This window comes from Schistocerca americana, chromosome 5 (assembly GCF_021461395.2).
Source record: "Schistocerca americana isolate TAMUIC-IGC-003095 chromosome 5, iqSchAmer2.1, whole genome shotgun sequence".
Lineage (NCBI taxonomy): Eukaryota > Metazoa > Arthropoda > Insecta > Orthoptera > Acrididae > Schistocerca > Schistocerca americana.
In genome coordinates this window covers 326,597,941-326,625,347 of record NC_060123.1, presented here as the reverse complement: position 1 = coordinate 326,625,347, position 27,407 = coordinate 326,597,941, and the positions used below count along the sequence as shown (strand labels likewise).

The following is a 27,407-nucleotide window of genomic DNA, read 5'->3' as shown; positions in this document are numbered from 1 at the left end:
AATGGATGGGGCCAATGTTGAAGGCATACCTGACACACAGTCAGTCCAAGAGTCATCAGTGTACACAGAGGTACTAACACTATGTTTCATGTAAAGATTGAATCTGGAGTAGTCTTCTCCTTAGGAAGCAAATGAAGTCCAAGTGAACATGAGCTGCCACACAAAGCCAATGTGGTGAAGGGTTCACACCTATCAGGAACATGGCAGGTAGTGCGAAGTTTAGCTGCCTGAGCAATAGCTGAAAGCGAACTCCGAGAGGTAACAGAGAAGAGAGACACGCCCCATACGGGCAGTCACGAAGAACGAGGCATAGCGTGGATGGCCAAGCATAGCAGAAAAAACAGCATGTGTATCCGCTGAGGACAACATCACATCCTTATGTCAGTGGTAGTCCAGCAGCTTTTGCACAGACTCTCAACCGGGCTCGTGTAAAAGGCACCAGTGGCCAAACGATGTCACAATGGTGGATTGTACTTAGATGGCATAAGATGGATGGCATGCATCTGCATAAACAAAACACTCATAGTCTGCTTTCGAACAGACAAGGGATAAGTACAAACAGATGAAGGTTGTCCAATCTGCTCCCTAGGAAGTACTGCTTAGGACACTGAGGGACCAGGTATAGTAGGGGGCCAGGTAAGACAAGTGGGAGGGCGAAGCAAGTTTGCTATCAAGTATGAGGTCCAGAAATTTTATAGTTTTAGTGCGGAAGAGCAACAAGCCCAAGATGCACGGACGGTGGAAAAACCCCGTTGCACCGCCAGAAATTCGCACAAACAGGTTTGTAGGCAGAAGAGCAAAAGCCAGTGTCAATGATCCACGAGTAAAGGCAATCAAGACATCACTAAAGATGCCACTCAAGGACACAAGTCCATGGAGAACTGCAACTAATCACAAAATCACAACCAGAAGGTAGCCAGAGATGCCCGGTGGGTGACAGGGTTAAAGGTGATAGCAAAGAGGACAACACTCAGGACGAGCCTGAGGCACCTCATTGAGGACAACGCTCAGGACGAGCCTGAGGCACCTCATTGAGGACAACGCTCAGGACGAGCCTGAGGCACCCCATTTTCTAGGATAAAGGTGTCTGACACGGTGGAACCCACACATAACTTGAAAACTCTGTCTTTTAAAAACTCCTGAAGGAAACTGGGCAGGTGGCCTCAGAGGCCACAAATGTAGAGAGCATGGAGGATACCAGTCTTCCAGCAGGCGTCTCAGGCTTTCTCCAAATCAAAAAACAGGGTTACCGTCTGGTATTTCGGCAGAAAACTGTTCAAGACATAGGTTTACAAAGCGACAAGATGATCCATTGCAGTACAGCATGCCCGACACCCACATTTGTAAGACTCAAGCCTCCATACCAGCTGGGCATGAATCTCACATTCCACCACCTTGCAAACACAGCTGGTGAGAGAAATGGGGCAGCGTAGCTAGAAGGAAAGTTTTTTCCTCACTGGGCTTAGGTATGGGTATGACAATGGCTTCACAGCTGCATCTGGGAAACATACAATATACTCAAATGCATTTGTATGTATGAAGGAGAAAGCACTTGCCCTGTAAGAGAAAGGTGCTGCAACATCTGAATATGAATATCATCCAGCCCTGTGGCAGAAGATTGGGATGAAATGAGAGAATGATCTAAGCTCCTGCATAGTATAGGTAATATTGTAGCAATAACGATTCTGGGAGGAGAAGGGTATCACCTCATCCAGAGGAGAGGGAGACTGTTGGATAGAGGGTGTGGGTGCAGTGGGTTAGCAGAGATTGAGGCCAGGAGAATTACAGAAGCAAAGGATGTTGGAAGGATAAGTCCATTCGGAGTATTACAGAAAAGCTGGTGCTGGGTAAAAGATCCAGATGGCACAGGTTGTCAATCAGTCTAACTTGAACATGTTATGCTCAGTGGTGTATTTTGCTCAAACCCATCAACCACCAACAACACCTGAATTTTGTCAGCTGTTACCCCTTCCACACCATAAACTTTCTGTCTTTTAGCCAGGCCACCCATGGATGGCATATGTACAGTGACAAGAAGTCCCTTATCCAGTATGCTCAAGGTCTCTCAAAGGCCTTTATAGATAGGTAACACCCCCCAAACCTAGACATCATAGGGATTATTCTGTGCCATGTCCTCACACTCCTAATCATCCCATCATCTCCAAGAACGAGCAGCAAAAATCACTCCAGACTGTAGCAACTGCACCATGTCTTTTGCCAGGGCTTCGACAATCTACCATAATTCCCAGAAACGAGGGATATTCTACACATGTTCCTTCCCACCCCTCCTTAAAGTCATATTCTGCTGCCCACCAAACACAGCATCCTAGCATATCCCTACGCCACTCCCACTCCCAATCCCTTGCCACAGGGACATATTCCTGAGGAAGAGTAAGATGAAAGACCTGCCTGATTCATCTACCCAGCACATCCTCCTCCAGTCTTGTCACAGGCTTATCATGCACCATCAGAAGCAGGGACACCTGTGAAAGAAGCCCATGTCATATACGATCTGTGATGCAATTTCCGAACAGCATTTTATGTAAGCATGACCACCACCCAGCTGTCTACATGAATGAATGGCCCCTGCCAAACTGTGCCCAAGAACAGAATGGAACACCCAATTGCAGAACAGAACATGCTAATGGTCAAAGGCTGCTTCACAATCCAAGCCATCTGGATCTTTGCTCCAGGACCAGTTTTCCTGGCACAAACAGATGGGAGTTATCCTTCACTCCTGTAATCCTTACCACCTCATCTCTACTAAACCAAAAATTCCCTACTAACCCAAAACACTCACACTCTTAACCCATCAGTCTTCCACTCTTTCACATCCTGTGTCTACATCTCCCATGTTCTTATACCACACAACAGCTACCTCCCTCTGAGCCATCAGCTACCACTCCCCAACCCCCCCTCCTGTTTTCTCTCTCTATCCCTCTGCCCATCCGACCTGACACAACCTGTTACCCCAGTCCATCTGCTAACCCAGCGTTGTGTGTACAGCTGGTACGATGTGTGTGTGTGTGTGTGTGTGTGTGTGTGTGTGTGTGTGTGTGTGTGTGTGTGTGTGTGAAAATGATAATATAAACTTATTTGCTTTACTTTGATGGAACAGGATAATAAAACTTGCATTTTTTATTGTATTAAAAGGTATGTTTGCACTACAACACAATAGTTAAATTTTATGTATTAATGATAGACATACTAAAGAATTTATAAAAGCACAAATACAGAAAATTTATCACAACATACATCAGTCTTGCCATCTGAATTAGTTCTTCAAGAACTTACTTTCTTATTAGTAAACACTTTGCTTTCCATCCACAATTATGAAGAAATTACAGTGTTACTATGTGTATTTTATATGGTGTAGGACACTTTAAGCTGCACTGCAAGAAATATACCTACAATAATGAATGGTAAATGTATCAAGTAAGTTCTTTTATGGATTCCAAGAGGAAAGAAAAGTCAGAGATATCCTAATGGTACAGGGGTAAAAGACATGGGAAAACATGGCAGGGAAGTAGTATTAGTTAACAATGTGATAATATACCAATAACTACTAAAACCATTAACATGGTAGACATACGAGCCTTGAAAAATGATCAGGAAATGGCTTGTGTCACTAACAACATGAAAACATTAGCAAACTAAAATCAGACAAAGTTTTGATAGCGCTTAGTGATGATACTGCTGCCTGGGTCATTCCACCAAAAATGAACCAAAATCACATTAAAAAATTTTTGATCTTTCATTATTGTAGGTGTATTTATTGCACTGCAGATCAAAGTGCCCTACACTATGTAAAATACACATAGTAACACTGTAATTTCTTCTTAATTGTGGATGCAAAGCTAAATATTTACTAATAAGAAAGTAAGTTCTTGAAGAACTAATTCAGATGGCAAGACTGATGTATGCTGTGATAAATTTTCTGTTTTTGTGCGTTTATAAATTCTTTAGTACTTCTATTACTAATATGAAAAAAGTAACTGTTTGCATAAATAGTTCTCGGTTTACTTGCCGCGTCAAATTTGGATAAAATCCCGAGCTTTCGATGACTACCTCTGTCATCTTCGTCAGGCATAAAACTGACTGTATTTTACATACATATATACAACACCAGGTTAGCAGGTGGACTGGGATAAGGGGTTGTGTCGGATCGGATGAGCAGAGGAGGGGTTGGGGAGTGGTAGCTAATGGCTTAGGAGGAGGTTGCTGGTATGTGATATAAGAATGTGGGAGGGAAGTAAACCGAGAACTATTTACACAAGGACTCCATCGCGAAAGACTTCGTAGTCAAAGTAACTGTTTCACTGTAACGCAAACATATCTATCAATAAAGTAAAAAATGCAAGTTTTGCTGTCCCGTTCCTTCAAAGCAATATAAGTTTATATTATTACACACACACACACACACACACACACACACACACACACACACACACACAGCACTATAGTGTGCTAGCTGTATATACAATACCAGGTTAGCAGGTGGACTGGGATAAGAGGTTGTGTCGGATCAGATGGGCAGAGGAGTGGTTGGGGAGTGGTAGCTAATGGCTTAGGAGGAGGTTGCTGGTATGTGATATAAGAATGTGGGAGGTGGAGGCACAGGACTGTGTCGAAGAGTGGAAATCTGATGGGTTCAGAGTGTGATTGCTTTGGGTTAGAAGAGAATGAGGCCGTAAGGATTACAAGAGTAAGGATAACTCCCATCTGTGTGTTTCAGGAAAGCTGGTGCTGTGGGGCAAGGATTCAGTTGGCATGCGTTGTGAAGCAGCCACTGACTTCTACCATGTTATGCAACAATGTGTTCTGTAACTGGGTGTTCCATTCCATTCTCGGGCACAGATTGGCAGTGGCCATTCATTCTTGTAGACAGCTAGTTGGTGGTTGTATTCACTTAAAATGCTGTGCAAAAATTGCATCACAGATAGCATATGACACGACTCCTTCCACAGGTGTCCCTGCTTCTGATGGTACACGATACGCCTGTGACAAGACTGGAGGAGGACATGCTGGGTAGATGAATCAGGCAGGTCTTTCATCTTACTCTTCCATAGGGATATGTCCCTGTGGCAAGGGGTTAGGTGTGACGGTGGCGTAGGGTTACACCAAGATGCAGCAGCAGAGGGGTGGGCAGCAGAGTACCACTTTAAGGAGGGGTGGGAATGAATGTGTGTAGAATATCCATTATTTCCGAGCATTATGGTAGATAATCAAAGCCATGGCAAAAAACATGGTACAGTTGCAACGGTCTGGAGTGATATTTGCTGTTCATTCTTGGGGATGGTGGGATGATTAGGAGTGTGAGGACATGGCACAGAATAATCCCTATGAGGGGAGTAGTATATATCTATAAAGGCCTTTGAGATACCTTCAGCATACTGGGTAAGTGACTCCTTGTCACTGTACGTATACCATCCACGGAGGGCCTGGCTAAATGAGAGCAAGGTTTTGGCATGGAAAGGGTGACAGTTGTCAAGATGCAGGTACTGTTGCTGGTTGATGGGTTCGAGCATAACACGCCACTGAGCACATTTTCAAGTTAAAGGGCTGACTGACAACCTGTGCCACCTGGACCTTTCAGCCACCATCAGCTTTTCTGGAATATGCAGATGGGACATATCCCTCCAATATTCTTTGCTTCTGTAATTCTCTTGACCCCAATCTCTGCTAACCCACTGCACCCACACCCTCTATCCAACAGTCTCCTCTCCTCTGCCCTGTCACATGTTCCCAATCCATGCTTTCACCTGACTCAATCCTCCTACCGAACTACAATCCTGGCATTGCATGTTCTGCTGGTTTGCCTGAAAGCTAGCAAATTTCTATTCTTTCTTGAGTGCCTGTCAATGACACAACACTTTAACTACAGTGTGAGTGATCTGCTTTACTCCTACATTACTTACATTCTACTAGAACTTCTCTTACCATACTTCTATTATTTTAAAAAATTCTAATAATATTTTCAATGTAAGCCTATATTATAAATAAGAAATACTTGGTAAAATCATATCCATATATAAGTAATGAAAATTCTAGCGTTCAAATATTTTTTTTCAACTTGTGCCTTTCCATTAAAGCTCAAAAGACACGTTTTCTTTCATAAAAGAGAGAAGTTAACTTTTTATACCTGAAGTATGAGGTCTGTTAAAAATTCTAGATTATTTGTAATTTCATGCCAGTGATGTGTTGGAGTGAAATGCAAGTATTCCTGCACACGCCTGTGTTTAATGTGCAACTGCTAGAAGTTTAATTACTACATGTCTGTTTGTCACTGTATTGACTAGAATGTTGTGTCACACTGTTTGCAAATTTTGGGATGACAGAGTTAAAGGAGCAATGTGTCTGCATTAAATTTTGTGTGAAACTCAAGAAAACCTTTAAAGAGACACACCAAATGATGCAGGAAGCCTATGATGATAAGTGCTTAAGCCATACTTGGTGTTATGAATGATTTACATGGTTTGTATTGGCTGGATGGGACTTAATGAAGACTCTTGTCCAGGATGCTCTTCAACATCTATCGATGACGCTCGTGTCAGGAATGTCATCAAAATTGTGCATGCCAATCAAAGACTGATTGTCCGAGAGATTTCAGAAGAATGTAACATTTCAGCGGGATCATGCCGTGAAATCCGACTTCGAATGCATCATGTTGCTGGCAAGTTCGCCCCAGGGCTCACAAGTCAAGACTGGACAGACCTGCACCTCGCAATCTGTGAAGAGATTTTGGATTGCTCAAATGAGAACAAGACGTTTCTTAAGAAAATCATAAGTGGTGATGAGACATGGGTCTATGGTTATGATGTTGAGACCAAGGTTCACTATTCACAATGGGTCATGGAAGGTTCTTCACAGCCAACAACAGCTCATTATGTTGGGTCAAATGTCAAAGCCATGCTGATAGTTTTCTTTGTCTTTGAAGGATTAGTTCATCATTAATTCATACAACGGGGACAAACTGTTAATTGATGGTACTAGTGGGACATGGTGTGACACCTGCAAAAAAATGTGAGAAGGAAACAGCCTGAAATGTGGCGAGACAATTCACGGCTCTTGCATCACGATAACACACCCAAACATTCAACCCTGTTGGTGCATGACTATTGTACAAGAAACAAAATCACTGTGCTGCTTCATCCTCTGTACTCTGAAGTCCTGGCTCCTCTGAACTTTTTTTTAATTTCCAAAGTTGAAAACCCCCATGGAAAGGACGAATATTTGCAATGACAGGTGAGATAAAAGAAAATTTGCAAATAGCACTTCACACAATCCAGCAAGAGGTGTACCAAGACTGCTTCCAGAAGTTGACATGGCATTTGGAGCAGTGTATCAATTTTGGAGTTGAGTATTTCAAAGGAGACCTTGCACAATAAGTGAAAGGTAAGCATAGAAAAATTTTGGCAATAAAGTTCTGGAATTTTTTGAACAGATCTTGTAATGTTTGATATTTATTAGGTTTTGAGCTTTTGTTAACCTCTTTCCAAACCTCTGGATCAATTTCAACTGAACTGGGCACATAAACAGCAGCCCTCACAATTACCAGCACTGTGGGGTTTATAACCACATAAGAGTGGAGATACTGGCAAGATGCGTTATTCTCCAGCGTCTGGCACGATAGGCATGTTGTGTGGGAACAGTATCTGCCAAATCAGCCTGTTTTGCAGGGCAGTCTACATGTTGGGGGCAAGCAACAGTTTGCCGGGCTGCTGTATGTAAGCTGCCCTTCATGACAGGCATGTTGCTGTGTAGTAGAATCAGCCTGCTTTATTGAACTGTATTGTTAGGCCTGCATGTGCCAATGAGCCTGGCTGGAGATAAGTTGAGATAGATGAAGGAGGTGGAGAAATTGAGCAGAGAGAAGGGGTGGAGGAGGAGATGCATGAGGCAGGTTGAAGATGTAGCGGGGTATTGCCCAGGTGGAAAAGGAAGAGGGGGACGTGAAGATAGAAAGAGAGAGGAGTAGGAGGATATGGTCAGAGGGAAGAGGTAGGAAGATATCGTCGGAGAGCAGGTGCGAACTGATTGGGTTTTGAAGTTAAAGGGACCAAATTGCGAGGTCATCAGTCTCTTCATCCTACATGTATTGAACCAGGAATTATCTTCAGAAAAAGCATACAAAAGGCAAATCCTGGGAAGACTGAAGGTAACCAAGAGCCAAAAATACAGAGATGAAAGCAAGGAGAAGTAGAAGAGGAGTGAGAGGGAGTAAGGTGGGTGAGGATCTCTGTCCAGAATACAGTTTGAGGTTCCCTGAGCACGGTATGCGATGGGAGATGCACCCTCTGCATCTGACCAGCACTCTGTAACCACAAGGCAGTGAGCAGTACATACAAGACTATAAAATTTTATGAAACATTAAACAATAAAAACAGCAAGTGCAAGACAATAAGGAGAATAAAAAGATGGGAAGGGTAGGCGCCAGTTCAGACCACCAAGCACATCAGCATGATTCTTAAAATACATCCGTTAGCCATGAAGGGCAGGAGTCCGTGATGCTGGAAACCAAGTTTTCTGAAGGGCAATGCACAAAGCAGCAAAGGAGTTTATTAAGATATGTCTCAACTCAGACAGGTGGTGGAAAAAGCTGTTACAATTCCACTGGAGAATCATGCCATTGATAGACTGTGTGGGTGTGAAGGGTGCAAGGAAGCCAGTTACGCCCCAAGGTCGCCTGCTGCCACTGGTTTGAGAGGTTACAGTATCACCACAACTAGGTTCTGAGGCATGTTGTGTGGTGCAATCTGGAGCCTCAGGGGCCACTGGGATCTCCATCTCAGCCACTGAAGCAGAACATGTGATACTCAGCGCAATGAGATCCATCGGAACCTTCTTTGTCTTGGAAGACTTCTTTTTAACTTTCTTTTCCTTAGATGGTTTCGATGAATGGGTGGGATTTTCTGAATTTGTTTCAGGGACTGAGGAAGATCACACAGCCTCTCTCCTCTCTAGAAAGACTGTGCAATCTGGTGAGTAGGGAGAATGCTGCTCTCCACAGTTGACACAGAGGGGAAGGGGGGAGGCGCACAAGGAACTTTACACGAAATGGTCATCCACAACGCCTACAGATTGGACTGGCTTTTCAATGCAAATACATGTGCCCCAATTTCATGCATTTGAAGCAGAGGGAGGGAATACACGGTTTTCCGTCACACATCGGTATACCACCACCTTGACCTTTTCAGGCAACAAATTGCCCACAAAGGCCATGACAAAGGCACCAGTAGCAATCCTACTGTCCTCTGGTGCCCTATGAATACAATGGACGAAGTGTACACCTCATCGCTCCAAGTTGGCATGTAGATCATCATTAGACTGCAAGAGAAGGTCTAGATGGAAAATGATGCCTTGAACCATATTTAAACTATTATGGGGAGTGATAGTCTCCAGAATGTCACCCAGTTTGTCGCAAGCTTACAATGCTCATGATTGGGCAGGGGATACTGCTTTAATCAAAAATGACCCCCCTCTTCGTTCTAGAGATGGCTACAACTTCCCCAAACTTGTCCTCTATATTCTCTACAAAGAATAAAGGATTTGTGGACTGAAAAGATTCTCCACTTGCCTTTGTGTAAACCACGTACTGGGGAGTATTTCTCTGCTTCTCTGCTGGTCACTTAGTCCTCCCCTCCTCCTACAGTGTACCCAAGGAAGGAAACATTTTGTGGTCATCTCCCTTTGTGTTGAATGATTTCTTTCCTTGTGAAGAGTCAGATGGGGCTATATGACCACTAGTAGGAGAAAGTTTAATACACAAGTCATCCACCATGGTGCCATCGGGGGCTCTCCCCACGCACACCACCCACAGCTAACAAAAGTTTCTAGCTATTTCTGCAGAGACAGCTTACACAATATCAATTGCTGTGATGCATGCAACATGGGAAGGATTTGGCACTCCATCAAAATGTGATAGGTTTCTAGCCAATCTGTCTATGCCTTTGGCAGCTGTCTCCCCCAAAAAACAAAATGTGACACCAATAGCAAAGCAGACACATCATAAGTGACAAAAATCAAGGAAAGACTACTAGCCGTTGCTTTTCTGTATAGTTAAGATATTCACAGGATTTCTTACTATGATAGGTACTGTTCATATTGAGTAAAGCTACAAATATATATTGAACAAGAACTAGCATATTATGCCACAACTTCATAAGAGATATGTCATTACTGGCTGCTCAATACCAACAAATGTTGTAAGCTAGTCCATGTAAAATATCGCAAGAAACACTGTGCACAACACTAATAGGTTCAAACTGATTCGGAATAGCTTAACCACAATGACAATATGTACAGGATCAAACATACATACAACATTATGTATGTTCACGTCTGTTAGCTATTGGCGTGTTGTTAACTTTATGATATTCACACTATGGGTTTTTTAATACTGCTTCAAGGTCGTTGGCACCTGGCACTGTATATGCCACTGCGTACGAAATTACTAACTTTCAAAACAGTAAGGAATTATATAATCAAGTAGGAAAGATCGAAAGCATAATTCTACATTCTCTCTTACCTTACACATGGGCGCTGTCTGAAGTGCCATCTCCAAATTAATGACGACGAAAGAGTAAACTGTGCTGCTGTCAGTATGTCTTTACGCCGTAGAGCTGTCATAACCTCCTTCTGAACAGCTGTTTTGGTCCACAGATTTTATGAACTGCAAGAATTAAAGTGCGCCGCATGAACATTTTGATAATCCATTTTCATTATTGGAACGTTTAGTCTGCATTATCGGCCAAGTTGTAATTTAGTTCCCTTTTAATCACTCGCTGATTTCGCTGAACCCGAAAAACGTATGACTGAAACAAGTGACTGCTTTTATTTGCTCAACGATTACTTCAAATCCTGGAAGAGACACGTATAAAGACGATTCACAGTAACAGAACTGCTGCTACTAATTTTTTGGAACTTACAACAAATATCTTATTAACTTGTTAACGTCCAGCCTTGAGCACCATGTTACACCTCACTCGGTATGACGTTTACTCACAGCACCACCTATTAGAAAACACGATACCTATGATGTAAACAGTGTTCAAAGCGCACAATACAAGTACTGCTAAGAATACCAAATTTTCGAGGAATCAAGATGATCCCTGGATGAGCACAAATATAGTTTTCCTGTTTTTTTTTTTTTTATTTTCGAAATGAAAAAAATGAGACAGCTTCGTCTGATACCCTAGTTCCGTGGAAGAGCCATTTGAAGGTGAATGGACTGAATTATGATCATAGCATAAAATATTTTGGCATACTGTCGTACAACGATTACAGCACTAATTAAAATAGTACACAAAAGCGTTTCAGTATATTGTCATATAACGAATACAACAGCAATTTAAGTATCTTATAAAAACTATATGTGATAATACACCAGCCCCGGATTTACGATACTTCCGAACCGGGGCAAAAACATGATAGCGGCGACGACGCCCGCCCCCCCTCCCGGTCGGCAACTCGAAAATTAATAAAAAATGATTTTTGATAAATATGTTGATTTTGTAGCGCACACCTTTCTGAAGGGTTTGATATATAAAACATATACGTTCGAGGAAAAGTAAGAATCGTTACTTTGTTTTAAGTGTGCCAAAGTCCAGTGCAACGCCTCTTCACACGGCATTCTTCTATCGCACGTCACTGTATTTCGCTCTGTGGAATTCAAACGTGTATATTTTGTAATGGAAGCCATCAAACCTATATTCAGGACAGTGCAAATGAATATGTCCTTAGCTGCCCCAGTGGGCCGGTTTGACATCCTACCGTCCTCAAAAAAACTCACAATTAATACTAGGCGGGGTTATCTGTGGCAGAGAGAATAAGATCTCTTCAGAAAATTTGCACTCTTTATTGCCTATTAACTAATAACTTTCTCTTTTGTGTGACATAAAATTAAATAAAGGAACATAAACCAGTATGGACAAGACACAAGCAAGGCAGTACACATTTCTTCATTCCTTAAGTTCCAGCATTTTTTCTCTCTAATCTTGCTACAGCTTTACAAGGCGTTCTTTTCTTTCTGCGAAAGAATCTGTTACCTCATCAAAGTTCGTCAACCGTTTTGCTACATGAAAAATCAAAATGCCGTTGTCTAATACTGAAAATGTTGTTAATACTAATAATATCCAAGTGCGGCGTGGTTTCTCGATTTGATTACGTCTATTTTGTCACTGTGTGCTAGACAAAACGAAATAAGCCTGTCTAATATTGCAGCAAATACACGCCAATAGGCAAGACTGTTTCAGCGCAAATGGTCATTTTTGTCTACCTCATTTACATATATAACACGACGGAATGTAATTCATTAAGTACCCATATCAAATGCCTATTACAAGCAAAAAGTTTTATGTTAGGAAATAGTTTCACATTTCATTAATTTGTTCCAGTTTTCCAAGCATGATATCGAAAAGTAGTAGTAGTACGAAAGTTTTATATCAATTTGGAATCGTCATATTCTTCCACATAATTTGAGTGATGTCCCAGTTTCTTCTCCTTCCTCGTTCTAGCAAACAATCTCTTCATCACTAATTCTGTAACTATTTCTGCCACTGGCAAAGCATATTCTCCTATTAATATTACTGAACCTGCCAGAATTACCGATTTAGTTACGCCGCATTTATTCTCCGGGTCGGCGTTATTAAGTGTCCGTAAAACGCGTTTTCGCGCTATCTCGAGAATAGGAGAAGCACCTGCCAACTGGGGACTGTGCAATTGGCCCTTAGCAGTGTAGAGATCTGGCAAAACTTTCTGCCAAAATTTCACTTTCTTGGATACACCGAAAAGATAATATGTGATCTTTCTTACCTGTTATTCCTGTTACTCGTTTATTTCCACTTTGGTAGTCTGAATCTGTGGATTTTGCTAATAATTGCAACAATGTTCATCATTCGCACACCCAATCAACCACATAAACAAAAGGCAATTGGCAATCACCGGTTCGGGTTTATTCGGCTCAGTTCATGTAGTTCCATCCCCTTTTGTTTGTGGAAAGCTTTTCTTTCTTGATGCATTCAAAAATCAACTTCTGATTCGTTCAAAAATCTGCAGGAATGTGTTCAAAAATGTTCAGAAACCAACAGGAATGCGTTTCAAAATCATATGAATAATCGATAGAACAACGTGCACTGAATATTAGGCGCTTGGTGAAACAAAGTTTTTTTTTCTTCGAGAATCTGAATTTGGCGCCCCCTGAAATTGCCGCCTAGGCAGATACCTCGGCTTGCCCCCCCCCCCCCCCCCCCCCTTAGATTCGGGCCTGTAATACATGCATCGACGGCATTTGAAACTAGGCGGTGAAGAAGTATAGGTAAGGACACATTCATGTAGTCAGTTCAGGGCCGGTTCGAGAACATTTTTCCGAACAAGCGATTTATCATATGGCGCGCTCCACACACACACACACACACACGCACACACCTGTTTGTTTGCACACTTTCACCTGTGTCAGTTCTCGCTATTAATTATTATGATACACACCAGCACGACGTTCAGTTGTGGAGCCCCTCTCCACTTGGCGCCCCAAGTGTTGTCACTTCTGGGTTCTGGCCCTGGGTTAACCGTTCATTATTCACAGTGGGAATCTCACTTCTACCTCTACATTCATACTAAGCAAATCGCTGAAAAGCACATGGCAGAGGGTACTTCCCATTGAACCACACACAAATTGTTTCCACGTTCGATTCAGGTATGGGGCAGGAGAAGAAGTACTTATGATACAGATAACTGGAGGGTAGAAATTGTTTCTGTTGATATATTTAATCATTTCTATTACAGTTAAATGTAGGATAAGTCATATGAATTGAACATAATGCAGTGATAAGAACAGATAAATTTAATATGGTATTTGATGAAGTTATTAGAAATTGTGGATTTTTATGATCTTACACTTTTTTTTAAGGAGTAAAACAGATGACTTTTCGCAGGAGATTGTATTATTTCCAATAGGTCTGGCATGAGGTAGGGATTTTTTTCCATGGTTGTGGCCAAAGCTTGCATGGTGTGTTGTCAAGTTGGAGGCACAGATGCATTAAAGGCCTTTTCTAACAAGGGAACCTCCCCATCGCACCCCCCTCAGATTTAGTTACAAGTTGGCACAGTGGATAGGCCTTGAAAAACTGAACACAGATCAATTGAGAAAACAGGAAGAAGTTGTATGGAACGATGAAAAAAATAAGCAAACATACAAACTGAGTATTCCATGCGGAACATAGACAACATCAAGGACACTGTGAACTCAGGAGTGCCGTGGTCCCATGGTTAGCGTGAGCAGCTGCGAAACCCAAGGTCCTTGGTTCAAGCCTCCCTCGAGTCAGAAGTTTTAATTTTTTATTTTCAGACAATTATCAAAGTTCAGGCACTCAAATATAATCAACATCGCTCTCCAAAATTCCAGGACATGTTCAGATTTGCTTGGACACATGCAGGATTTGACGGTCTCCACACGGAAAAATTTGAAAACGTTAAAAACATATGTTTTGACAGAGCACAGGGAAAACTGTGCGACTGTGAAACTGTTGCATTCATTTGTTGCAGTTTATGTGACAAACTCTTATGTTTTCATCACTTTTTGGGAGTGATTATCACATCCACAAGAAAACCTAAATCGGACAAGGTAGAAGAATCTTTTTACCCATTCGTCAAGTGTACAAGTTAGATAGGTCGACAACATATTCCTGTCAGGTGATGCACATGCCGTCACCAGTGTCGTATAGAATATATCAGACGTGTTGTTCTGTGAAGGAATCGGTTGACCTATGACCTTGCGAGCAAATGTTTTCGGTGCCCATTGGACAGGCACGTCCTTTCGTCTACTAATCGCACGGTTTTGCTGTGCGGTCGCAAAACACAGACACTAAACATATTACAGTGAACAGAGACGTCAATGAACGAACGGACGGATCAGAACTTTGCGAAAATAAAGAAAGTAAAATTTTCACTCGAGGGAAGACTTGAACCAAGGACCTCTTATTCCGGCGCTGCTCACGCTAACCACGGGACCACGGCAGTCCCGAGCTCGTAATGTCCTTAATGTTGCATATCTTGCACATGGACTACTCATATTTTTTTCATAGTTCCACACAACTTCTTCCTGTTTTCTCGATTGATCTGTGTCCAGTTTTTCAAGGCCTATCCACTGTGCCAACTTATAACAAAATCTGAGGGGGGTGTGATGGGGAGGTTCCCTTGTGAGCAGTGTAAAGGCAAACGCAGGTGGCTCGCCAGTGGGTGAGCACGGCACTTATTAGAGGGAGCCACGGGTGGAGTGAGACAGGTCCAGGTCGACAGTGCAGCCAGGTTCAAATGGTTCAAATGGCTCTAAGCACTATGGGACTTAACATATGAGGTCATCAGTCCCCTAGACTACTTAAACCTAACCAACCTAAGGACATCACACACGTCCATACCCGAGGCAGGATTCGAACCTGCGACCATAGCAGTCACGTAGTTCCTGACTGAAGCGCCTAGAACTGCTCGGCCACAGTGGCCAGCTGTGCAGTCAGGACAGAGTTCAAGTTGGGGGGGAATGGAGCCAAAGTGTCTGCAGCTCTGTGAGAGCACACGCCACAATGCTGCATGCAGCAATTAGTTGTGGCTCATGAAACATGCCAATGACTGCACTGGTCGAAATTGTGGCGAGGACCATTGTATTACACAGTGAACTTATTCCTGTGACAAAGTAGTGTGTTCGATCACTATTAAGTGAGAGTGCACAATAACTGACAATTCGTTTCCTGAAACTACATTCACAAAGGAAAGTACTGTTTGATGGGTGCTATTATTCTTGGACTTCCAAGTGTTCCAGCACTCCCATTCTGGTTGAGCTGGTCACTGTTCTTATTTAACACTTCTGTCTGCGCTGAGCAGCACCAAGTGATTACCCAGTTTACCTTTTTTTTTTTTTAAATAATTGTACATTTAGCAGGCTTTGTGCTCCCTCATTCTTTTGAAATGTGTAATCTTATGCTGTTGCAATTATTGCGTTGTTGTCCACCAAATACGCAGCAAGTTGTATTTGTGTGATATTTTGCTGCAGGCAGTTGCGATCATTCTAATGCCAGTGTTTTGGACGACAGTTAACCAGCTCTATAATTGTGGAATTGCACTTGTGGTAGTTACGATTTGCTTAAAGGTTTTGTTGAGTAAAATTCACCAGGCACTGTGTTGTTAAGGCGAAAATGATGTAAATTTCTGCTGGTCTTCTAGCCATTTTATTGCAAGTGATAGTCTATAGACCAGTTAATTGTTTTAAAATTATATCAGATCAAATAAGGGCTAGCATCCGTCTTATATTTCCTATACCGAAATTTCTATAATATTTGAACAAGTTAGTGCACAGCATCTATTTGCTAATTACTGTTTGTTAATAGTATTTAGTCACTAAACATTGCAAAGGGCTAGGCCCACGTTGTCGTTTTTATATTGAAATTTATTTAATATTTAAAGAAACTAGCACTTGACAACAGTTTACTGCTTTTTTTCTGCATTAGTTTTTTTAATCATTGAAAAGGCTAATACCCACTTTATCTTTCACATATTGAAATTTCTTTCATATCTGAAGGGGTTAGTGCCCAACATCTATATTTAAATTTTCTTTGGGATCTTGCAGGGAATAGTGTCTGTTTACCTTTGCTATATTCAAATCATTTTTGACTTTTTCATGGGCTAGTCACCGACCTTTATTGATAACGTTTCCTGTCTTGAGTTTCAATGTAACGAAAGACTAATGGCCATAAATTGGCTTAGGTAATCTTATTGTAATCGCCGTGTCATTTAAGTAAGTGAACTGCAATAAACTTTGAGCATTAATTGCTTCCAAATTCTCTCTTTCTATATATATATGAGATGCTTGAGTAATGTCTGTTCTCTCTGTTCTCTGTCTGTTCTCTCTGTTCCATTGGAACACCACTCATGATGACGTAGCTGATGTATACATTGTATATGAAACAGAGAAATGGGAAGGAAAGGAAAATGGTGAAAGGGAATCTAGTGATTTCCAGCTGCACAGGGCATTGTGGAAATGCAATCGCGAATGCTGAGAATTTGTGCCAGACAGGGACTCATATATATATATATATATATATAGTCCGCCGCTCGTGGTCTCACGGTAGCGTTCTTGCTTCCTGACCACGAGGTCCAGGTTCGATTCCCGGTGGGGTCAGGATTTTCGCCTGCCCTGAAATGACTGGGTGTTGTTGCGTCGTCTTCATCATTACGGTTGGAGGAAGGCAATGGCAAACCACTTCCATTAGGACCTTGCCCAGTATGACACTGCCGGTCTCCCGCATCATTCGCCTATGCTCTGTCAAGGAGCATGGGACTTCATCATCATTATATACAGATACACAAGTAGTGTACGTTCTGTCGAATGGCTCCATGACATTTCCTTAAGTGCAGATGCACTAATATCATCTGAACTCCTACAGGAGTCGATAATTTGTGATTGGGGGTTAATGGATGTGGAATCCTGCATTGCAGTGTGCAATAAGTTGGAAATTTGGGTCAGCTGGAGACTGTTTCCGGTTGGCTGAAGCAGTTAATACAATCACTCATGAGAAGTGTTAAATCCAGGTTCGAGTTCCAGTCTGGCACAGATTTTCGACTTCGCCATCGCATTTCCACAATGGCCTTTGCAGCTGGAAGTCAGTAGTTTCCCACCCACAGTGTCACTGCCCTTGCCATGCCTCTATTTCAGTACAACTAGGTGTTAGCTGTCCAAACAATTGTAACTGCAATTTCGAGACACTCAACTAGTTGTAAGAAACCGAACTCCAGTGTACCAGAAACGAATAATACTTATTAACTAATGAACACAGAAAAGATACTTGATAATACTTGAGACTACTTTGCACTAGAGAAGCGTTCGACGAGATTGTCTGTAACTGACAAGAAATCATCGTTATATGTAACATTCAAGAGATTTCGCTCTGTGCACAGAGAACAAACTAAAACCCAGTGTCTCTGGCGGCTGGAGTGCGAACTCTTTGATAGCTCTCATAAACACAGCAGCCAACTGTAACTGGCGATCTTGGTCGCTGCATCAGCCCCCTCAGAGAAGCAGAGCGTCGTCCAAGAATCATGCCACAAAGTGCACTCGACGTCTGGAGTGTGTTCGACGTTCAGCTAGCGGACTTGTTTGGATGGATACGGTTGTGCTTGAGGATGAGGTTCAGGCTGGTTCTGTGGAACGTCTGTTGGTGGCACTTATGATAACACATAACCTGATTTCACCCTGTCAATCGAGGCTGCGGTAGTTTTACCATTCACTAGAATGTTCAGATCTGGTGCAGGCCCATGTAACGCGGATGTAGCGCGTGGTCTGACACCATTTGTGTGTAGCATCACATGTGAGCATGTTCATCAATCACGATGCACATATGCTTGTCTCCTGCCATGTCTCGACGCTTGATGAAGAAGAATTCGAGTAAACTGTTCCTTCAGGCACTAAACGAAGTCTGTTTGGTCGTCATCAGGAAACTGCACAGAACTTGGGTCGATCAATTCGCCAGGGAGTCGCAGGGTTCGTTGTACACGAGTTCTGCTGATGAAGAATCCAATTCTGATTTATATCTGTTACAAAGACTAAGCAAGACTACAGGTAAGGGTGTTGTCCAGTAAGAGCCATGACACAACAGTGCAGGATTCAAAGAATGATGCCAACACTCAATCATGCAGTTGCTCGATGGGTGATACCTTGTTGCTCTATGACGACTAGCGCTGCAGCTGCTAAGTTGATTAAATAGCTCTGATTCAAACCATCAGCTACTGTCTGGGACGATGTGCAGCAGACAACTGAAGACCGAAATCCGTTTCGACACAAAGATGAAGACTACTGTTTTTGCCAAAGTGTTGTTAAGTGGTATTGGTTGTGGTCAATGAGTGAAAGGATCGACTGCAGTTAACAAATAACGCTGACTATTTGACGGAAGTAGCAGATGTATTGCGTTGATGTGCACATGTGCAAAATATGTTGTAGTATATGGAAAATCTCCTATTGGTAAATGACCTTGATGGGGCATCTTTCTGCGCTGACACTGAATGCGAGTCCACTTGCAACAATCTTTTTGCACACCAGGCCATAAAAACGTTTTGAAACCAGACAAGTTGCTGATCTAACGCCAGGGTGGCATGCTCAGTGAAGGCTGTCGAAAGCCCCTGTGGAACGCGGGTGGCAGAAAAGGAGGAGGCCTTCCACGAGAAATATCGCAGTATAGCTTCACGTTTGCGCCAGGAATGTCCAACAGTTGTAAAGTGAGCGATGCGTCTTTCAATAGTTTCTGGAGTTCCTAGTCAGATTCAAGTGTCTTTGCAAATTGTGCAACTTCAGTAGCATTTCTTACATTGCTGACTCAAGGCAGACAGTTAACCTCCATGTTGTCAATGGCTGAAATATGTCATATGTTACTGTTGAGTTGAGCAACGAACTCTAAATGATTGTATTAATGTGGTGAGTATTTGTTGTTGTTATCTGTATAAAAGTGTAGACAAGCCACATGTGATCGGTAAAAACTGCAAGCTCTCTGGCTTCCAGTTGGGGGCAAAAGTACTCGACCGACTCACAATCGTAAGCACCCCATTTTTGCTGCGAAGTGGAGAGATACTGTAAAAAGGAGGTGAATGGTTGCCAAGCACGATTGACTAGCCGTCTGACTAGCGTCTGCTACCAATGCAAGAGGTGCATCCAATGCTAAGTGTGCCAGGAGTCCAACATTTGCTATGCTTTGCTTTGCTTCTTCAAAGACATGACTCTTTGCCTATTTCCATTGGATTGTAGAGTTTCCCTTAGTTTTAAGTCCGGAAAGGGCTGCAGTCATTAGTTCTTGCAACTCAGCTGAGTATGGTAGATGACACCAGAAAAACTAAGCACTCCTAAAAAATGGTGTAGTTCCTTTACATTGTTTCAGACTGTGGAACTTTCATTATGGCTCCTACTATCTCAGGAAGCGGTAATGACCCTGCTGATGAAATCAGATGGCCTATGAAGATAATATATCATTGGCCAGAAACACACTTCGTAGTATCTAACACCATACAATGTTGATCTAAGCGTTTAAAGACTTCCACCGAGTGTTGATGGTGCCGAACTGCAGTGCCCAAAAAGACAAGGATGTCATCATCTTCGTAGGCAAAACAGAATGACAATGCTTTCACTACAGAGTCAATAAACCTGTTCCAAGATTGTGCGGCATTTCATATGCCAAATGTCATGAAGAGACACTTGAGAAAGCTAAATGACATGATTATGGGTGTTTTTCGGATGCTCTCATGTGCCACAAGAATTTGCACGAAGGTCTTTGCGCAGTCTAGTGTACTAAATGTTGTCGCACCACGCAGAGCATAGTTGTAACTAGAATGAGATTTTCACTCTGCAGCGGAGTGTGCGCTGATATGAAACTTCCTGGCAGATTAAAACTGTGTGCCCGACCGAGACTCGAACTCGGGACCTTTGCCTTTCGCGGGCAAGTGCTCTACCAACTGAGCTACCGAAGCACGACTCACGTCCGGTACTCACAGCTTTACTTCTGCCAGTACCTCGTCTCCTACCTTCCAAACTTTACAGAAGCTCTCCTGCGAACCTTGCAGAACTAGCACTCCTGAAAGAAAGGATATTGCGGAGACATGGCTTAGCCACAGCCTGGGGGATGTTTCCAGAATGAGATTTTCACTCTGCAGCGGAGTGTGCGCTGATATGAAACTTCCTGGCAGATTAAAACTGTGTGCCCGACCGAGACTCGAACTTGGGACCTTTGCCTTTCGCGGGCAAGTGCTCTACCAACTGAGCTACCGAAGCACGACTCACGTCCGGTACTCACAGCTTTACTTCTGCCAGTACCTCGTCTCCTACCTTCCAAACTTGCCCGCGAAAGGCAAAGGTCCCGAGTTCGAGTCTCGGTCGGGCACACAGTTTTAATCTGCCAGGAAGTTTCATATCAGCGCACACTCCGCTGCAGAGTGAAAATCTCATTCTGGAAACATCCCCCAGGCTGTGGCTAAGCCATGTCTCCGCAATATCCTTTCTTTCAGGACTGCTAGTTCTGCAAGGTTCGCAGGAGAGCTTCTGTAAAGTTTGGAAGGTAGGAGACGAGGTACTGGCAGAAGTAAAGCTGTGAGTACCGGACGTGAGTCGTGCTTCGGTAGCTCAGTTGGTAGAGCACTTGCCCGCGAAAGGCAAAGGTCCGGAGTTCGAGTCTCGGTCGGGCACACTGTTTTAATCTGCCAGGAAGTTTCATAGTTGTAACTGTTGACAGGGCCACTGGATATCTTTCTGGGGCTGTTCTTACATTTTGTGAACAATCTACTTTCTCAATCTTGAAATTTAGTCCTGTCTCTTTTGGTTCAGTAGACTGATCACATAGGCTGAAATCACATCGGGTCACCAATGTCGGCGTATGTAGGTGTTAGCCATCGAATCGACTATAACAGGGCGTTTGAGATACTCAGCCAGTTGTACGAAATGGCTACAGGATAAATAACATTTATTAACAAATAAAAACAGGAAAGATAGTTGATAATACTTGAGACTAGTTAACACATGACAAGACTGTCTATAATTGCCAAGAAATCATCATCCCATGTGGATAACGCTCGTTTCACACATCTTTCCGCGAACGCGACGTCATTTTGACGTCACACAGAATGTCGATGACCGCATGATCAGCTATCGACTTTGCGACAAGGAACAATATGAATGTTATTGCTCCTTGCTTCACTCACAGCTATTTAAGCTGTGCTCTTAGGTTCCTAACTAACGGCACACTTGGAAGACGCCACATGTTCGGAACTAAAGAGCCAAATATTTGCGAGAAGAAAGAATACATATTTTATTGCAGCTCGTTGTAGTGGCAGCATTTAGAGCTGCACATTTTGGTTCCTGCCAAACCCCACACACGGAAATCGCCAAATATTCGTAAATAAACAGCGAAGTATTTATGACAAGTAAGAATGTGAATGTTATTCCTGCTCGTTTCACTCGCAGCAGTTTAAGCTCTCGTCTTAGATTTCTGCCTAACTACACACTCGGAAATCGGTAAACATTTATTTCATCCTTTGTTCTCAAATAAGACAGACTGCAAATAACATCGAATATCGCATAACACACTTGTATTACATTCTTAGAAAAGTCTCAGAACGTGTTAACAACACTACCATGAAAAAAGAATATATGCATGTGTCAGGATGCGAAGCTATACATTTTGACTACAGAAACCATGACATATTATACCAGCATTTAAATTTTTGGTAGTTGTCTCCCATCTTGGTTATCATATTGTCTCTTGAAGGCTTATATAGTTGATGTGTTATTAAATGGCATTTAATGATAATGGTAGCATGTTTGCGATAAACTGTCAGTGCTCCATTATCTTGAAACGTCGTACTGTAAATTATAAAACAAGCTTGTTCCAAGGCCAGTTCACACTGTCTGACAAAGCACTGTCACGCCTCGGCACCATCACGTCAACGTGTATTTATACTGTTCGTCACGCCATGGCACAAGTCAATTCAAATCACGTGATCTCAACTCCCATTGTTGTCCTCGACTGTTCTTTTCGCGGGAATTCCATGTTCGCAAGATGATTTTCAACTGTTTTTACTCGTGAAGTGCACATATAAACAACGCGGTAGCTTCTATGTGTGGATGCCGGAGTCCACATTTGTACGAGGTGCGACAATAAAGTAATGAGACTGACGTGAAAAAAAATGTTGCTTACCGTTTTAGTCAAGATTAGTGTTGTCTCCTTCAAAGTAGTTCCCTTCTGATTGCACACACTTTTTCCAGCGCTTCTGCCATTGATGGTAACATTTCTGGAACTCATCTTCTGTAATATCCTCCAAGACCCTTGTCACAGCTTTTTGGACATCTTGTGTTTGTTTGAAAATGGTGTCCCTTGACCGCCATTTTGACTCTTGGAAATAGAAAAAAGTCGCAGGGAGCGATATTTGATAAGGTGGCTGTGGTAGTACCGAAATTTGTTTTGACGTTAAAAATTGCTGTACTGACAGAGCAGTATGGGATGGCGCATTATCGTGATGCAGAATCCAATTATCAGCAATGTTGGCATGGACACGAAGAACTCTTTTACCAAGTCTTTCTAAAATTTCTTTGTACCAATATTGGTTAATTGTTTGTCCAGGAGGCACCCACTCTTTATGAACAATTCCCTTGGAATCAAAGAAGCATACAAGCATGCATTTCACTTTTGACTTTGACATGCGAGCTTTTTTTGGTCTGGGTGATCCCTTTGAGCACCATAGCGAACTTTGGCGTTTTGTTTTGTCTATGGATCGTACTGGAAAAACCAACTTTCATCACTATTGATAACACGGCTCAACAATTCTGGATTGATTTCCGTTTGCTCTAACAGATCGGCTGCCACATTTTTGCGTGTTTCTCGCTGTTGTGGTGTGAGATTTTTGGGGACAATTTTGCACAAATCTTTCTCATACCAAGATCTTCAGTTATTATTAGACGAACCGTTTCTCGATTGATGTTCAGTTCTTCTGCAATCGTTTTCACGGATAATCTTCGATCAGATCGCACGAGTTCACGCACCCTGGCCAAGTTGACATCCGCCCGTGAGGTTGATGGTCGTCCACTGCGGACTTCATCTTCAACATTCGTTCTGCCTTCACTAAACATTTTATGCCAACGTAAAGCGTGAGCTCTTGACTGTCAAGGTTTCTCTGGAGCAAAGTTTTGATGGCTCATGTCGTCCAGTTATCCACGAGCTCATTTTCTCTCCAAACACGGCCATGTGCAGATCTCCATATTTCGTTTCGTCATGGTTTTCGTGGTTGATATCAGTTGTTTGTAGTTTGTTATTTGGTATAAATTGTTTCGTTTTGTTACTTCTTTTGTTAAAATTATAATAAATGACGACAGATTAATTGAAGCAGTGAGACAGAAGACTGAATTGTACGACATGAGCATACTATATTACTTGCCCTCTACTACGTTTACAAATTGGATTTTTATAGATACGTGTACCACATTTAATATTTTACAATGAAATGGATTGCAGCATGGCTGCAACTTGAAGTGAAAAAAAGTACTGTGAGTAGAATCAGATTGATTAGTAGGTGGAATTTATTTGCGTGTTGTCTGTCCCCGGTAGCTGAGTAGTCAGCGCGACAGAATGTCAATCCCAAAGGCCCGTGTTCGGTTCCCGGCTGGGTCGGAGATTTTATCCGCTCAGGGACTGAGTGTTGTGTTGTCCTAATCATCATCATTTCATCCCCATCGACGCGCAAGTCGCTGAAGTGGCGTCAACTCGAAAGACTTGCACCAAGCGAGCAGGCTACCCGACGGGAGATATTAAGTGCAGATTTCTCTTTCTCAAGCTCCTTGTATAAAGTGAAAATGCCCCTTCTGTACCACATAATGACATTTTTTTCGCACCCACGCACTTTTTTGTGCTATTTTGCACTTCTGTCCCCATACTCTGACATGACGGGACGGCGAATGTGGATGCTACCATTGAAATGCATTGCAGAATGTTTTGACGGGACGGGACGTTACGTGACTTGATGGGCAGTGTGAATTGGCCATAATGCTTAATTTGTGAATTATTGACGATAATAATTTACTCATGAGAGAACACTCTTATATGAATGCCTTAATCGTAAATAAATCATTATGTGATATTCAATTACGGCAATATTTATAAATCATTGCAAGAATGACGTTTTTGTAGATCTCTGGTACACACGCATAAAGACTTGTGAGAGGACCGTATAAAACGCTAACGGAAGTTGATAGCCGATCACGCAGTCGTTGATACTGGATGCGGCATCATTGTGACGTCGTGCACAGTATCTATGACCGCATGATTGGCTGTCGACCCTGTGACAAGGAAGAATGTAAATGTTACTGCTGCTTCAGGTTGTACAACTTCCAGTTAGCAGCTGGTTTACTTCTGTTCTCGGAAAAGCTCAAATAATGCGTTGTATGAACGCGTTGTATAACGCCTAACAACTTGAAAATAAACTAGGGATACCTTAATCAGTGATTTCCGGCCGGTCAGCGAGCTTAACACGGGGAATAAGTTTTCAAGACGGTAGGAATAGTGACAGATGCAGACAGCGATGACGAGATTTTGGCTGCTCATGAGAGTAAGGAAGAAGAAAGTGAGACAACGCCGATTCGGAATTTATATCTGGATTTCGCTTATCAAAGGAAGTCATACTTCTTTTCAGTCTTGTACTTGAGAGACTGGAGCATATGACGGATAGATGAGACTATTTCTCTGTTTTCTTAATTAATATTATTTATTTTTAGTAATATGCATTTGATTTCAGTACTTCGTGAATTCCGTCATGTTATTTATGTAAATGACGATTCATGCAAAATAGTCTCGTTTATCTGGCATGTGTTACAACTACTACAGAAGTGGATTGGATTGCTTCGTTTTATTTAGCACACAGTGCCATAAGAGACTTAACCAAATCGAAACATTACATCAGTTATGTGTACTGTTTGTATAAACAGCGTTTTCTGTTTTAGACAAAATATCAATTATTTTTGTTGCAAAATGTTTCGATGAAACAGTTGTGTCCATTTCACTCAGACATGTTACATTAACAGCAGAAAATATTCCTCTACTCTGTTTTTTATTGGGAATGCCCAGTTTTCTAAATACGACAGCATGGTCAGAACAACTTTCCGCCTTTTGCTGAAAATATTAGGATCACAGGCCCATAAATGCTTCAAAGCAACAAAGTTGCCTCTCACCTATCGTTATTCACTAAAGCCTGTGATCTATTTGTACTTAATCAGGCTAAGTTTAACACAGTAAGAGTAAGAGTAAAGTTAGCATTATGACTTTTCCTTTTTTTTTTTTAAAAAAGTGCTGCTTCCACAGCTATAGAAAATAGCTGTTCTATTACTTAATTATTAGTATTACTGACATAAGCCCATCTACATTTAGCGTAAAATAACATATATATATATATATATATATATATATAGAAACAAAGATGATATGACTTACCAAACGAAAGCGCTGGCACGTCGATAGACACACAAACAAACACAAATATACACACAAAATTCTAGCTTTCGCAACCAACGGTTGCTTCGTCAGGAAAGAGGGAAGGAGAGGGAAAGACGAAAGGATGTGGGTTTTAAAGGAGAGGGTAAGGAGTCATTCCAATCCCGGGAGCGGAAAGACTTACCTTAGGGGGAAAAATGGACGGGTATACACTCGCACACACACACATATCCATCCACACATATACAGACACAAGCAGACATATTAAAAGGCCTTTTAATATGTCTGCTTGTGTCTGTATTTGTGTGGATGGATATGTGTGTGTGTGCGCGAGTGTATACCCGTCCTTTTTTCCCCCTAAGGTAAGTCTTTCCGCTCCCGGAATTGGAATGACTCCTTACCCTCTCCCTTAAAACCCACATCCTTTCGTCTTTCCCTCTCCTTCCCTCTTTCCTGACGAAGCAACCGTTGGTTGCGAAAGCTAGAATTTTGTGTGTATATTTGTGTTTGTTTGTGTGTCTATCGATGTGCCAGCACTTTCGTTTGGTAAGTCACATCATCTTTGTTTTTAGATATATTTTTCCCACGTGGGATGTTTCTCTCTATTATACAGGGTGATTCAAAAAGAATACCACAACTTTAAAAATGTTTATTTAATGAAAGAAACATAATATAACCTTCTGTTATTCATCATTACAAAGAGTATTAAAAAAGGTTTTTTTTCACTCAAAAACAAGTTCAGAGATGTTCAATATGGCCCCCTCCAGACACTCAAGCAATATCAACCCGATACTCCAACTCGTTCCACACTCTCTGTTGCATATCAGGCGTAACAGTTTGGATAGCTGCTGTTATTTCTCGTTTCAAATCATCAATGGTGGCTGGGAGAGGTGGCCGAAACACCATATCCTTAACATACCCCCAAAAGAAAAAATCGCAGGGTGTAAGATCAGGGCTTATTGGAGGCCAGTGATGAAGTGCTCTGTCACAGGCTGCCTGGCGGCCGATCCATCGCCTTGGGTAGTTCAGGTTTCATAACTAACCTTTTTCGTAGGACTCTCCATACAGTTGATTGTGAAATTTGCAGCTCTCTGCTAGCTCTGCGAGTGGATTTTCCTGGGCTGCGAACAAATGCTTGCTGGATGCGTGCTACATTTTCATCACTCGTTCTCGGCCGTCCAGAACTTTTCCCTTTGCACAAACACCCATTCTCTGTAAACTGTTTATACCAACGTTTAATACACCACCTATCAGGAGGTTTAACACCATACTTTGTTCGAAACGCACGCTGAACAACTGTCGTCGATTCACTTCTGCCGTACTCAATAACACAAAAAGCTTTCTGTTGAGCGGTCGCCATCTTAGGTTGGTTGGTTGGTTTTGGGGAAGGAGACCAGACAGCGTGGTCATCGG

At 42.3% G+C, this 27,407-nt stretch overlaps 1 protein-coding gene across 2 annotated transcripts in view; it reads right to left on the bottom strand.

Moving 5' to 3' along the window:
- The window catches only part of LOC124615982, a 123,083-nt gene extending 112,053 nt beyond the window's left edge, over positions 1-11,030 (bottom strand). Inside the window, exons 1-2 of one of the 2 annotated variants that reach the window (XM_047144188.1) lie at positions 10,929-11,030; positions 10,529-10,672 (exon numbers count right to left, since the gene is read on the bottom strand). In XM_047144188.1, coding sequence (XP_047000144.1) covers positions 10,529-10,558 — 30 coding nt within the window. In that variant the 5' untranslated portion in view covers positions 10,559-10,672; positions 10,929-11,030. Of the gene's footprint in view, positions 1-10,528; positions 10,861-10,928 lie in introns of both variants that reach the window. The other variant, XM_047144186.1, reaches the window with a different exon arrangement.
- Positions 11,031-27,407: the final 16,377 nt, after the last annotated feature.